The sequence below is a fragment of the Lepidochelys kempii genome, chromosome 7 (assembly GCF_965140285.1).
Source record: "Lepidochelys kempii isolate rLepKem1 chromosome 7, rLepKem1.hap1, whole genome shotgun sequence".
Taxonomy (NCBI): domain Eukaryota; kingdom Metazoa; phylum Chordata; order Testudines; family Cheloniidae; genus Lepidochelys; species Lepidochelys kempii.
In genome coordinates this window covers 56,928,895-56,944,645 of record NC_136386.1, presented here as the reverse complement: position 1 = coordinate 56,944,645, position 15,751 = coordinate 56,928,895, and the positions used below count along the sequence as shown (strand labels likewise).

Sequence of the window (15,751 nt, the reverse complement as noted above, 5' to 3'; positions counted from 1 at the left end):
GTTCATCGGACTTTCACAATGCAAGGTGGGAAACTGAGGCAAAGGATGCTGCCCAATCTACTGTAGGGTGGATTTTTGCTTATGGTTACGTGGTTTTGAATGGTGATTGTGGTGTTTTCCCAGATTAACGCTGGTTCCAATTCCTCGTTTAATAGAAGTTTTCTTTTGCTATACACAGGCTCCGTGCTTGCAAGTGGAGAAGTGTTGCTTCTTAGTAGCACCCAGGGATGGTGTGTTGCTTTCCTGGATTACAGGGTGGGGGCTCAAGCCGGTTCTGTTTTGCATTGTTGAGAGGAACCCCTAGCTATTGAACCTGGCCCTTGTTGCTTCCCACTCTTCTGGGGAGAAGGGTTACAAACTGGCAGCTTCCACAAGGCAGCCGAGCACTGGATGGAGAGAGAACATCCCTCTGGCTCCCGGAGCAGGTCTCTGCAGGTCAGGGTTAAAGCAGTCTGGAAGGACAGTGCAGTCAGGCTTGCCCTGATGCTGCAAATACCATACCAGTTCTGTGAGCAGACAAAACCCTTCACTCGCCCATATTGTCTAGATGACACGTTTCACCGAGGCTGAATTCATTGAGGCAATTTATTCCAGTGCTTAACCACTCTGACAGTTAGGAAGATTTTCCTAATGTCCAGCCTAAACCTCCCTTGCTGCAATTTGAGCCCATTGCTTCTTGTCCTATCCTCAGAGGTTAAGAAGAACAATTTTCTCCCTCCTCCTTGAAATAACCTTTTAGGTACTTGAAAACTGTTATCATGTCCCCTCTCAGTCTTCTCTTTTTCAGACTACACAAAGCCAGTTTTTTTCAATCTTCCCTCATAGATCCTATTTTCTAGACCTTTAATCATTTTTGTTGCTCTTCTCTGGATTTTCTCCAATTTTGTCCACATCTTTCCTGAAATGTGGTGGCCAGAACTGGACACAGTACTCCAGTTGAGGCCTAATCAGTGTGGAGTAGAGCGGAAGAATTACTTTTCGTGTCTTGCTTACAACACTCCTGCTAATACACCCCAGAATGTCGTCTGCTTTTTTTGCAACAGTGTTACACTGTTCACTCGTATTTAGCTTGTGATCCACTACGACCTCCAGATCGCTTTCCGCAGTACTCCTTCCTAGGCAGTCATTTCCCATTTTGTATGTGTGCGACTGATTGTTCCTTCCTAAATGGAGTATTTTGCATTTGTCCTTATTGAATTTTGTTCTATTTACTTCAGACCATTTCTCCAGTTTGTCCAGATCATTTTGAATTTTGATCCTATCCTTCAAAGCAGTTGCAACCCCTCCCAACTTGGTATCATCCGCAAACTTTATAAGTGTACTCGCTGTGCCATTATCTAAATCATTGATGAAGATATTGAACAGAACTGGACCCAGAACTGATCCCTGCGGAACCACACTCGTTATGTTCTTCCAGCATGACTGTGAACCGCTGATAACTACTCTGGGAACAGTTTTCCAACCAGTTTTGCACTCACCTTATAGTAGCTCCATCTAAGTTGTATTTCCCTAGTTTGTTTATGAGAAGGTCATGCAAGACCATATCAAAAGCTTTACTAAAGTCAAGATATACCACATCTACTGCTTCCCACCCATCCACAAGGCTTGTTATCCTGTCAAAGAAAGATATCAGATTGTTTAGACGTGATTTGTTCTTGACAAATCAATGCTGATTGTTACTTATCACCTTATTATCTTCTAGATGTTTGCAAATTGATTTCTTAATTATTTGCTTCATTATCTTTCCGGATACAGAAGTTAAGCTGACTGGTCTGTAATGAGACAGAGACTTCCTTCAAAATGATGGGAAACAGAATAAAAAGAGCAGCTACCAGGACAATTCCCAAGGAAAAGTTCTGGACAAGACCAGCTTTACATGCACAAAAGAGAATGCAAATAAAGCCTTTTGGAATTCAAGGGTAATGGCTGTTTAAAGTTCAGAGGTAGAAATGACAGCTCTATCAGGACAGGAAACAAACAATACAATCTGTATCTGACTGGCAATCTGACAGGCTTTCTAATGTTCTTCCTTCTTCGCAAACCACCTTCCTTTGGTTTGAAATAAAAATTCCCCACTCAGATGCCAACATGATGTGCACGGTGTAAGGACATTAGTAAAGTAGAAAGTACCCCAGCGTACCTTTAGGTAGTGTTAGTTCTCTTCTAAGTCTAAGAGCTGCAAAGGGGGTACTATGTCTCTGGCAGTGTTGCCTTATGGAAGAGACTAAACTTAGTCTGAGCACTTTAAGCTGCTAGAAACTTTGTGACCCTTTTTCTGCATAAGAGTGGGGCATGCCAGCCAAATGTATATCCCATTAAATGATTTCTGCAGTTCCAGCTGGATACAGTTCTATTTATTTCCAGCCTAGAGGCGGAATGTGGTCTAATGGACTGGGAATGGGATGAGACCGCAGGGACTTCTGAGAACTTATCCCAGTTCTAAGGCATGTCACCTTTCCATGTGTTTCCTTATCTGAAATGTGTGTTTCTATTATTAATAAAATAGTGGTGTATTGCTGTGCGCTGGCCTGGTGTATTGCTGTGCTAGCTGCATGAAAGGGTGGGGTGAGTGAGTCCTATATGTTATACCTGCATACCCATATCCTATGAACCAAATCGTAAGAGGTGCTAAGCAACTGCAGCTCCTAGTGAAGTCAAAGGGCGTTTCAGTGCCTTCTGGGTTGTGGCCCTATATATACATTATGGGCCTGATTCTCCACAGCTTTGCACCTTGTGTAGTCATTGACCTCTGCATGCAGCGGGCGTGAGAGGATATGAAACGAGTAGTGTGTTTACACCACTTTGCACAGGTGTCAATGGCCGTGCCTGGCAATGGGGAATCAGACCTATGGGGTGTGTGTGTGTGGGGGGGTAAATAAAGCACACTGGGTTCCTTCAGGATGGAAGGCATTGTTATAAATATGACATTATCAGTATCCCTGATGAGTCTGCTGGAAATACCATTCACAGCACTGAGGCATATGGTTCACAGCAGTGAGCAATGCAATCTTTTTTGTTCTGTGTTTGTACAGTGCCTTGCACAATGGGATCCTGGTCCTTGACTAGAGCCCATAGGTGCTATGGTCTAAATGCATGGATGAGACAATGGTGTAGGGAGGAGGGATTTAGGTTGATTAGGAACTGTGGAAACTTTTAGGGCGGGAGTAGCTTATGCAGGACGGATGGGCGCCACCTTAACCAGAATGGAACCAGAATGGAACCAGACTGTTGGCATGTAGAATAAAAAGGTTGTGGAGGATTTTTTAAACAAGGTTCTGGGCAAATGTCAACTGGTGTGGAAGAGCATGTGGTTTGGGCAGGGATATCTATTAGGGATGAATTTATTAAAGGGAATACTCTATATCCTAGTAAAGGCAATAGAAAAGAAGTTGGTAAAGCACAGGCAGGAGATAGTGAGGAACAGTCAAACGTAAAAGCTTCCACTTTAAACATAACACATGAAGGCAAGCAACTGAATATTGACCAAATGAACAAGTGCTTATATACAAAAGCTAGAAGTCTACTGTTGGAATTGTTATAATTTCTGCATGGTATTACCATGACACTAATTTAACCATAAACCCCTTTATTGAATCCAAAGACTGAATACTATTTATACAATTGCTCTAAAGGTGCCTAAAAAACCTAAAGAATAAGCAGTGTACTACATCCAAACAGTAACAAAACCTTGATAAGAATTTGGTCAAGATACTTACAAACGGGCTAAACTGAGAGGTGTTTAGACCCATATTGGTTGGCTCTAGCTTGACCAGGCAGATATTAGCGATGAACCCTTTAAGAGTTAACTTTATACCCTTTAACAAACAAGTGATGTCATGGTCAATTGCTGACCTCAGCTAAAAACCAATTGGAGGCAGTTCACTCTTATTTCCAGTCTTAATCCAGATAAGATTTGCAACCTTCTTTCTCCCCAAGGCCTTTCCTTCCTATCTTTTCCCCTCCTTCTTGTAAGATAACACTGGTGTGTGGGGTGGGGAGGTCCATATTGGCTCCTTTTAAGACAGATTCTTTTTGCCTAATTCAAAACCATTTGCAGTCTCCTCTGTTGGTCAGAGACCTTCTTTTTAGAACCGTTCCGTTAGCTCATTAATTATTCTTTGAATCAGACATCCTCCCTACTCCATTCCTTCTGGCCTGATAACTCATTATTTTCAAGGCCTTCCTTCTACGTGCTAGTCAGGCCTTTCTTTACAACACACATATTTCCTTTGTTAAACTTAAGCTAATGCTAATTCTTTAATATCCTATTTATTCTACATCTAAGTACTATGATGGGTGAACTAGAGTGTCTGGCATTAAATGAGGACATTGATATAATAGTCATCATGGAAACTTGGGGGAGTGAGGATAATCTATGGGACACGGTAATACCAGGATACAAAATACAGGATATAAGAATGACAGAGTAGGTCGTGCTGGTGGGGGAGTGGTACTACGTGTTAAAAAGACAAGCAGAGTCAAATAAGGTGAAAATCTTAAATGCTTCAAACTGTGTACCATAGAATCTCTACGAATAGGAATTGCATGCCTGAATATAACAGAGCCAATATACTACTGACCAGGATGGTGACAGTGTTTGTGAAATGCTAAAGGAGATTAGAGAGGCTGCAAAACCAGTAACCACAATGATAATGGCTGATTTCAACCCATGTATTGGCTGGGTTCATGCCACCTCAGGACAGGATGTAGAGATAAATTTCTAGATTACCATTAATGACTGCTTCTTGGAGCTGCTAGTCCTGGAACCCACAAGGGGAGAGGCAATTCTTGATTTCATCCTAAGTGGCATACTGGATGTCTTCCAAGATGTGACTATAGCTGAACCTGTTGGTAATAGCGGCCATAATGTAATTAAATTTAACTTCCTCCGGTGGGGGAGAAATACCAAAAACACTCACCACAGTAACAGTTAACTTCACATAGGGGAGCTACGCAAAAATGAGAATAAAAAGAGCAGTGACAAGGGTAAAATGCCTATAAGCAGCCTGGAGACTACTTAAAAACACCATAATAGAGTCTCAGACTACATATATACCCAAAATAAAAAAAAAAGACTATAGGAGGACCGAAAGAATGCCACCATGGCTAAGCAGAAGAGTAATGGAGGCAAAAGGGCATCCTTTACAATTTGGAACACAAATCCTAATGGGGAAAATAGGAAGGAGCACAAACTCTGTCAAGTAAAATGTACAAGTATAATAAGGCAGGCCAAGAAAGAATTTGAGAAGCAACTTGCTAAAGATGGAAAAACCTCAGAGCAAAATTGAAGCCAGAAGCTTCCCAAACAATCAGCAGGGCCACTAGACGACAAAATGGTTAAAGACAAGGCCATTGCAAAGGAGCTAAATGAATTCTTTGCATCGGTCTTCACTGCAGAGGATGTGGAGGAAATACTCACCTCAGAGCTATTCTTTTGGAATGACAGATCTGAGGAACTGTCCCAAATTGGTGTGTCAGTAGAAGAGGTTTTGGAACACATTAATAAACTAAACAGTAATCAGTCACCAGGACCAGATGATATTTCCCCAAGAGATCTGAAGGAACTCAAATATGAAATTGCAGAACTACTAACTGTAGTCTATAACCTATCATTCAAATCAGCTTCTGAACCAGATGACAGGAGTATAGCTAATGTGATGACAATTTTTTTAAAAGGCCCTAGAGGTGATCCTGGCAATTACAGGCTGGTAATCCTGACTTCAGTACCAGGCAAACTGGTAAAGAAACTATAGTAAAGAACAGAATGATCAGATACATAGATGAACACAATATGTTGGGGAAGAGTCAACATGCCTTTTTCAAAGGGAAATCATCCCTCACCAATCTATTAGAATTCTTTGAGGGAGTGAACAAGCATGTGCACAAGGGTGATCCAGTGGATATAGTGTACTTAGATTTTCATAAAGCCTTTGACAGGGTCTCTCAGCAAAGACTCTTAAGGAAACTAAGTAGTCATGGGATAAGATGGGAGGTCGTCTCATGGATCATTAACTGGTTAAAAGACAGGAAAGAAAGGGTAGGAATAAATGGGCAGTTTTCAGAATGGAGAGAGGTAAGTAGCAGGGTCCCCCACAAATCTGTATCAGGTCCTGTGTTGTTCAACGTATTAATTAAGGGGAAAGGGGATGAGCAGTGAAATGGTAAAGTTGACAGATGATACAAAATTATTCAAAATAGTTAAGTCCAAAGCAGACTCGGAGGGAATCACAGAGGGGATCTCACCAAACTGACTGGGTAACAAAAGGGCAGATGAAATTCAGTGGTGATAAGTGCAAAGTAATGCACAGTGGAAAAAATCATTCCAACTATACATATACAATGATGGGGTCTAAATTAGGTCTGACCCTAAGTTCCCTGTAAGCTGCACGGCTGCACGGCAGCCTATTAAGCATTGTGCAGTTGCTCAGCGCTGCAGCGGGGAGAGATGCCTCTCCTCCAGCCCCGGAACTGCCACAGCGAGGAGAGGCACCTCTCCTTGCCAGCCCCAGCACAGTCCCAGACCTACTGCGGCTGAGGGAGAGGCGCCCCTCCCGCGGCCCCAACCCAGCCCCAGCCTGGACCGTCTGCGGCCTCGGGAGAGGCGCCTATGCCATGGATGCAGCCCAGCCCTGGACCTACTGTGACTGGAGGAGAGGCACTCCTCCCTCAGCCCCGGCCCAGACCTGCCGTGGCCAGGGGAGAGGTGCCTATCCTGTGGCCCCAACCCTGGAGCTGCCGCAGCGGGGAGAGGCAGGGAGAGATGCTCTCCTGCAGCCCTGGACCTGTTGCGGCCAGGGGAGAGGCACCTATCCCACGGCTCCAGGCCCGGAGCTGCCGCAGGGAGAGAGAGCTGTGGGGAAGTCCTCTCTCCCCGCTGTAGCCCCGGGGTAGCCTTCACCCCAAACTCCTCATCTCCGGCCCCACCTCAGAGCCCACACCCGCAGCCGGAGCCCTCATCCCCATGCACCTCTGCCCCAGCCCTGAGCCCCTCATCTCCAGTCCTGCCCCAGAGCCCGCAGCTGGAGCCCTGACTCCCTCCCCCCTGCACCTAACCCTCTGCCCCAGCCCTAAGCCCCTCATAGCTGGCCGCACCTCAGAGCTTGCACCCACAACCGGAGCCCTCACCCTCCCACACTCCGAACCCCTCGGGCCCACCCTCACCACATGAATTTTATGTGCACCAACATGGAGGTGATATGAAGTTGTGGTGGCCAAAAGTATAAGAGGGTTCAAAAAAGGACTGGATTAGTTCATGGAGGATAAGTCTAACAATGGCTATTAGCCAACCCCATGCTCTGGGAGAAGACAGAGATGGACCACTCCATGATTGCCGTGTTCTGTGCAATTCCCCTAAAGTGCTGGTGCTGGCCACTGTTGGAGACAGGATACTGGGCAAGATGGCCCATCGTCCGACCCAGTATAGCAGCTCTTTTATCCTTATGGTAATACAAATAATAATAATGACATTAAAGATACTATGCTATGCTGTTTACCTAATTGACACCACTCCTTTTCCTTTTTTCTCCTCTTCCCTTTCTCAGATGGAAGGAATGGCATCCCGGCTTTCCTTTAAGCATCGATGCGAATTGTCACAGTGACTTGCCTCGCGACATCCAGTTTGACAGTGAGAAGGGAGTCGATTTCGTTCTGAACTACTCCAAAGCGTATGTGTTTCTGGGGGCTCAGAATTCTGCAGAATTTCTGATCAGAAAAGCTGGGGGTGGCAGCCATGCGTGAAATTTTATTTTATTAAAGATGTTTCCCTTCTTTTAAATTTTAAAAACTAGAAAATTCATTGGGATACTGAAGTTTGAAAATTTGGAAGTGGTTTTATGGTTGGTCAATAAATGGGGAAGATACTGCAAACCTTCCCCCCAAATTTGCCTTTTTTTTTTTTTCATTTCAAAATTTGAAACATTTGGAGCTTTGAGCTGGAAAAGTTTTAGGCATCTCACTAAATCGTGCTTTGGGGGTCACAGGGGAGCAAAAGAGACATTGTTGACAAGCCAAGGTACAGGGAATGTCTGCTGAGCAAAGACTGGCATGCAGTGTACAATACCTTTTGGTGGGATAACCCACAATTAAGCATAACTTCTCTGAAGCATGTGGGTTAGTGAAATCTCCAGCCAACCTACCAGCGCCTGCATCTCTCACCTCACTCATGAAACATGGTCGTGACCATTCATCAGCATTAAAGATCCCATGGAACTCAGTACAGGGGGAATGAGACAGTCACCAGCTGATGGACAGCCCTCACTGAGAATAAGCCTGTCCTACCCACCAGGGGTTGGACTAGACAAGCCAGTGTATCATTCCATCTCTGATTCTATTAATCATTTGGTATCTTAATTTTTTAAATGCTGTTTTAAAATCTGTGCTGTTGCCGGTTAGAGGAACCAGACATCATTAATGTCAGCCAACATGACTTGATCCAAACCAAGGACTATTATTTCCCAGAGTCCAGCTGGACACGTGGATTGTCCCAAGCCATGATCTCATTGGGCCTTCTTTATGATGTCACAGCCATGCCCCAACTCACAGCAATGCATGTTTGGCCTTCACCACCAAAACAAGAGGAAAATGCCTTTGCACATCGTGTTACATAGAATTCTATTGTTGTTAAATTGGAGGGTGGGAGCACGAGAGAGCATCCATCCCACTCAGCCACACATGGTCCCACAGTGGCATTTCTCTTTTTCTTCTCCCTACTACTTTTCCTTCTCCTAGGAAGGATTTTTCTTAGTGGATGGACACTGGTTGTTTTAAAACTTTTTTTGAAATGCAAATATGGCCCTTGAAGAGAAGGAGCCGGACTCTACATAGCAATGAGCCCCTCCAGGGTATCCACAAACAGGCTATTGGGATTCTTCTCCAGCAGCTGCAGGCACTTAGCCTTCCATCTTATGCTACCCAGTGTACTCAAGGCATGAATGAATAGCTGACTAATGTACCCCCTCTTATGGTTTATTGCTACCTCGGTCATGGCAGCAGCAGAGATATCTGGGTGTTACAGCATGTGATTAAGTTGATGTTACAGATCATAGTCAAATGTTTCCCCTTTGACTGATGCTCATGGATAGTAAATAGCTATTCTGCTTAAGGGCCAGATTCTGATACCCCTACTCACTGTGCATAGTACCTTACTAGTCACATGGTCCCATTAGTTTCAGAGAGAATATTTGAGTAATGTTATAACTGGGAGTTGGATGGTCAACCCAAGTAGATGGAGCAGAAGTCAAACCAAGGGTCAGCAGTCTCTTGCTGGAGTCTGTTTTTGAAGTTTTTTTGTTGAAGAATTGAGTGACCAAAGAGATTGAAGTGTTCTCCAACTGGTTTTTGAATGTTATAATCCTAATCACATCGGCCACACTATCAGAGGCTCGTTCACCTGCACATCTACCAATGTGATATATGCCATCATGTGCCAGCAATGCCCCTCTACCATGTACATTGGCCAAACAGGACAGTCTCTATGTAAAAGAATAAATGGACACAAATCAGACATCAAGAATTATAACATTCAAAAACCAGTCGGAGAACACTTCAGTCTCTTTGGTCACTCGATTACAGACCTAAAAGTGGCAATTCTTCAACAAAAAAACTTCAAAAACAGACTCCAAGGAAAGACTGCTGAATTGGAATTAATTTGCAAACTGGATACAATTAACTTAGGCTTGACTAAAGACTGGGAGTGGATGTGACATTACACAAAGTAAAATTATTTCCCCATGTTTATTCCCTCCCCCCCCCACACACACACACACTGTTCCTCACACATTCTTGTCAACTGCTGGAAATGGCCCAGAAGGGGGACCCCAGAGATCGTAGTCTGACCTCCTGTATAACACACAGGCCAGAGAATTCCTGCTCTTGCATTGAACCCATAACTTCTGGCTATGCCTTTACCTGCTAAATTAAAGAGTCCTCTCTTATCGCAAATATTTCCCATGTAAGTACTTAGAGGCTGTGATCAAATCGCCTCTTAACCTTCGCTTTGATAGGCTTTCTCTTTCTAAAAGAAGGAGTGTAACTAAAGTCTGCAGTTGTTGCCAACAGACTGTAAATGCTGAACAGATTATTGAGTTTCATTTCTCCATAAAGGCCAGATTTGTCAATGAATTTGACTTCCAGCAAAGTGGATCTGTTTGTGTCAAGCATAACTCTGCATGCAGTTGTCAAGTTGTTAGTTGCATTATTTCTCTCTGTATATTTATTGGGTTTCTAAAGAACAATCGTTTCATTTATTGTCAGTGACATAAGGTGTTTAGAGAGACAGGGTGGGTGAGGTAATGTCTGTTACTGGACCAACTTCTGTTGGGGAGAGCAACAAGCTTTCAAACCCATACAGAGCTCTTCTTCAGGTCTTAAGGTGTTTTGCAATGTATCCCTTTCTGAGTTCCTCATTTGGTACCATAGGCGGGCCTGATGTGGAATTAGTAACTGCTCTATCAACCTTCAAATGCCACTATTTCACCATGCAGGAGGTGAGATGGCCTCTTTACAATATCATCTTACATTTATATAGCACCAACCAGCCTGCAGGATCCCAAAGCAGTTTACAAACTAGATACAAGAATCATTTCACCCACCACTGAAATGCAGCCACCTCTGGGATAGAATGCAGCAGCGGCTGAGCAGTGCACAACAAAATGGCTCAGTTCTTTAGGACAAGAAGGGAAGAGAAATACAATTTGAAGCTGCCAGGACATAGGGGGGAAAGAATGTGCAATAAGCAGTGACAGTGTCCAAAATATTCTAAAGTACTGTAGATCAGTACTACTGGAGAATCTTGGAGGTGGTTTTTAAAGACCCAGGGTAAACATTTCAAAAGCACCTAAGTAACCTGGGGTCAAATTTTCTAAGGTATTTAGGCCCCTAAAGATGCAAACAAATGCCTAGTGGGATTTTTAGAAGTGTCTAACTCCCTTTGAAATCAATGGGACTTAGGTGCCTAACCCATTTAGATGCTTACATAAATCCCACTAGGTGCAAAGCAGCATGTTCAGGCACCTAAATATCCTTGTAAGTGCAGTCCCTAGAAGCCCAAGTTCCATGGGCTTTCACTTAGTGAAGTCACTTAGGCACTGAATATTTTGCTTAAGAGACACGCTCTGGTGGTTAGAGCAGAGTACTGGGTTCTTTTCTTGAGGGGGACTGAGCTCTGTGGTTAAAGGGGGTGGGGATCTTCAGTGGTATCAGGAGTTCACCCCAGAAACGCTGTTCTCAGATCTGCCACTGGCTTTCTCTGTGTCCTTAGGAATGTGAGTAGCAGTATGCAATACTCTGCTCTAGTGCCTGATCCAAAGTTAGGGGAAGGGACCTGCTACTGCTGACAGCTAGGGGAGTTCTCCTTTAGCTCAGGTGGTAGAGCTTTGGGGACTGTAAAACCAGGGTTCCAAGCCCAGCATTTGATAGCGTGGGGTATGGGATTCCTCAGATAATTGGGTCTGGTGGCTGAAACGTGCGAATCATTGATGCTTAACCAGACCACGTGAAAGTTGGCTGTTCCAGTCTGTGATACCACTGGGGTTTAGCTTGTGAAGCTTAGTGAAAACAGTTTCTGTGCCCCTGGTTTTGCATTGGATCCAAGGGAAGTGACACCTTTTGCAGTCTGAGGCTGGTTCGGAAGCTCTCTGAATGATCTCTAGCAGAGCTACAAGCAAACCAACGATGAGTTCAGCGTTTGTGATGAAACCAGGCAAGCCTCTTCTGGTTTCGGGGTTACTTGCGAACATTTTGCCTAGGTCAGCTCTGTGGCTCACCTTCCCAGTCTCATGGGAAGTCAGGGAGGAGGCTCCATGCGTGTTTGTAACTATGCCGTTTGGAGAAGCCTGCAGGAAGGATGGTATTATGATGTTTGCTTGCTCTACAGGGAGCAGTGCCTGGCACAGAACAGGCAACTCAGTGTTATATAGTCACGACATGGGCTTGGAACAAAGTGTGGGGCAACCCCACAGAAAGAGATCCATGCAAGAGAAACTGGCAAAAGGTCCTGCAGCTACTCCCTCAGTCCAGACACTGGCTGTGAATGCTCAAGAAGGCATTCAGGAGGATCCCCTAAAGAGGCATTACAGAGCCAGCCCTGGTCCAGGAACCTGTTCCTTATTCTATTATTATTAGGATCAGTGCCAGTTCCCTTAACTGTTGCACAGGTTATTACAAGCTTTTAAAGCACATATTCACAAGGAGATGCTACCTATGCTAGTGCAAGATGCCTGCTCCCCAACCTCAAGGGGCTACATTGCAGGGCCCTTTGGTGACATAGTAAGAGCAGCCACATGTGAAAGCCAGCTGTGGTATTTGCAGCATGTTACCAGATATCCTGATAACAGTGAAAAGAATTACACAGAGCATTTAGAAGAGTGGGGAGAGCTAGCATCTCCAGTTGGTTACCCCCACTTCCTAGGAACGTAAATCTTTAAGGCAGCTGTTCCTTCAGAAGGAATGTGATATGTCAAACACATGCAAGGAAAGGAAATTGGGAAACAGTTTTTTTTATGGAAGAAATAAAATCCCAGTGCTGGGGGGCTGGGATGCCTGTCTCTGGAAGTGGCTGGGACCCAGAACTGGAAAACCCACGACAGGGTTAGTGTTCAGGTGAGGGTCTGTGTTGTAGAGAAAGGCAGTGAAGGGTGTTTGTAAGCACAGAGTACAACTGCTAGGGTATAACTGGGAGGAATGGGGTGAACATGAGCCAAGGGAAAATGTGCTAACTATGGAATAGTCCCATGGTGTAGGCACCATCACATGGAACATTTAAAACTGAACTCAATCTCAGGAGGTTACTGAGGAAAGTCATGTGTAAGCCGGTGTTTGGAGCACAGGATGGCTAATCTAGAAGGTGTGGAGGTCTGGCAAACGGCAAGGCTCGCCCTGAACTCTGTTCCAGAGTCCCAGAGTGTATGGCTGTGCTGGGCTAGCAACCTGGATGTGAAGATGCCATATTGCAAACAATTCCCAGCCACGTCTACCTCACTCCTATGCGGTGCCCTGATTGCCAATGGAGAGACGAGTTTTGTTCGAGTATCTTCGGGGGAAGTTGTTCAAGAAGAGGAAGCAGTGTGGTTTCCTTTCCAGTGAACTGGCTTTTAAATAGCTGAGCATGGCTGCATGCATGTCTCTCCCTGTGGCAGAGCAAAGGGGCCTGGTAATTTCATGCTCTAGACGAAAGCCAGGAATTGTAGAGGAGGCTGCCGTCCATTACACAATGATTGCAAGTTGCATCAGTGTAAGCAGGCAGCTGGAAATAACTGTTTCTGCAGTTGGGATCCTCGTGCTAGTTTTGAGTCTTCGGAGACCAATAATTTCCTTTTCAATTCTCTGGGTTATATACTCTCCTCCCGCTGCCTCGGGATTCAAGTTTGTTACGCCCGTTGGCATCATTAGGAGTGACGTGTATAACTTCATAAGAACCCAGGTGTGGGGAGAAGACTTTACAGTTATGGAGAGAACCCCAGCTCCATTCTTCAGAATGCAAAGTGGGTTTGTCCAGTCAGTATGTTGGAGTCGCATACAACCAGGGTTCCGAAGTAGCTTTGAATTTTGGGTGCCCCCATTTGTGAACGCCTAACCTAAATGCGCTTTGGGCTTGAGTCTCAGAGGTTTTGAACACCTATAGCTCACACTGGCTTCAGCTGGAGACATGGGTGCTCAAACCTTCGGAAAAATCCGGCCCAAGGATCTCAAGTTGGGTACCCAAAATCAATGGCCACTTCTGGAAAAAACGTGCTTTAATGTCTCTATTGGACTCGTTTATTCAGCTCTTCAACAGCTACGCCACCTCCATGTTGGCCTCTCCCAATCTAAGCAGGATCAAGACAGGTGAGTACCTGGGTGGGAGACCTACAATGCCAGAAAAAATATGAAGGGAGGTATTAATTCTGGAGGTGGTACAGTTCCTTCAGCATCTGTACTGATCTGATGCTCCAGAAGGAGCCACTGCTGCTAGAGGTGCTGTCTTTTGCCTTCTGTTTTATGTCTCATGCAAAAGCACCTATAGAATCTAAAGATCCCATGGCACATCATGGAAGTATATGGGAGTTAATCCTGGTGTCCTGTTCCCATCTGGGGATTTACATTCTCACTCCCTCTTCTCCTTCTACAGTTTCAAGTAGGTATGATATTCTGCACTTCCTATCTTCAACTGAACTATTGGATCATGTGTGGTTGCTGTGCACTGTTAAAAAGCAACAGTGTTCCACCCCAGAGGTAGCTGCAGTTTGGTAGGGTTAGGGTTGTCAACCCTCCAGGAATTAAAGATTATGTCATGTGATGTGTCTTTAATTAAAGATTATGTCATGTGGTGAAACCTCCAAGAATATGTCCAGCCAAAACTGGCAACCCAAGTAGGGTTTGAAATGATTTTCTGCCTATTTAGCTTTGTAAAGTTAAGTGCTTTGTTAACTTGCTAGTTAGAGCTTTAGAACCTGCTGGGTCTGGCTGGACAGGAAGTTTAAACTGGAATGGCAGCTCTCAAGTAGGGACTGTAAATTCGCTTATAATTCTGCTCACTTCTTGCTTCTTCCTGAGACTCATCCAATGACCCTCTGGGGGAAGCAGCCCTTCCTGTTATCCGGCCTTAGCCTAAAATCATGTCCATGCTTTAGTCTCCCTTCTTGATGCTCAGAGAAGGGCCTTCTCTTGGTCCTTGTATGATCTTTTCTGTTCCCTATAAACTAGGATCAGATGTCCTGTAAATCACCTCCTTTTCCAGGCTACACAGATCCACCAGCTTTCCCTCTTAGCACACCCTCAGGTGCCTCTTGTTACTACTTCTGTTATAATCTTGATACCCAGAAGCAAATGGACTGTTTCACACCTGTCCCTGTTCAGCATCTTATCTCCCTGATTCATGGATAAATTCCCCTCCCAGTGCAGCCAAGCACCTTTTTTCTTTTTCTTTTGCCTCATTTTCTGCCATCACATTCTGAGGGCCCTTTTTGCAAACTATTTCTTCCTGCCACCCCAGCCTTTTGCCCTCCCTGGCAGTGTCTAGTGCTGTCCTAGTCTAGGGGCACGAATCTGCCTTGACTGACAATGAATTCACTCTTCTGGCCACTTTCCCACAAGCTGTTACTTCGGATCCTCAGGTAGTCTCCGCAGACGTCCCTTGTCCATTGCCTGGTTCACCTTAGTGTTGCTGGTCAGTTTCTTCTCAACAGGTTGTCAATGTCAGCACAAAGCCTCCCCTCCGTTCCAGCCCCAGTGTCAGGACAAAGCCCTCCTCCAGTCCAGCCTGCTCCTCACCTTTCAGTTGAAAGAAGTGATTTCTTTTTAATAATACTAAAGCTTTGCATGTGCATAGCACTTCACTAACTTTAAGCCCATGGGGTAAGTCAATCTGATTATCCCTATTTATAGGTGGGCAAACAGAGGTACAGAGCGGTGAAGTGACTTGACCAAAGCTATAGAGGAAGCCTGTGTCTGAGCTGGGATTAGAACTGGGGAGAGTCTGACTTCCAGGCCTGCATTCAGACTATTTCTTAAATCAGATTATTTGGTTCTTGAGATTTTCACTTAATTAAATAGAGCATCACATTATCCCACTGACTGAATAACACAGAGAGTTCTCAATGCATCCCACCCTTCCTGTTTTATGAATTTATGTTGCCATTTATTATAACTTCTTCGTCCTCTCTTTTAGCCAGTTATTAATGTCAGCGCCAGACTGAGGAATGCTATCTACTGGCCTGGCTTCCCACATGATGTATTATTGGCTAGTTCGCTTAAACTCTACTAGATTACACCCATT

At 44.7% G+C, this 15,751-nt stretch overlaps 1 protein-coding gene across 1 annotated transcript in view; it reads left to right on the top strand.

The window, feature by feature from the left end:
* ALOX5 (arachidonate 5-lipoxygenase) overlaps nt 1–15,751 on the top strand; it is a 52,701-nt gene that overhangs the window by 18,510 nt on the left and 18,440 nt on the right. The window contains exon 4 of the mRNA XM_073352987.1: nt 7,542–7,664. Coding sequence (XP_073209088.1) covers nt 7,542–7,664 — 123 coding nt within the window. The remainder of the gene's footprint in view (nt 1–7,541; nt 7,665–15,751) is intronic.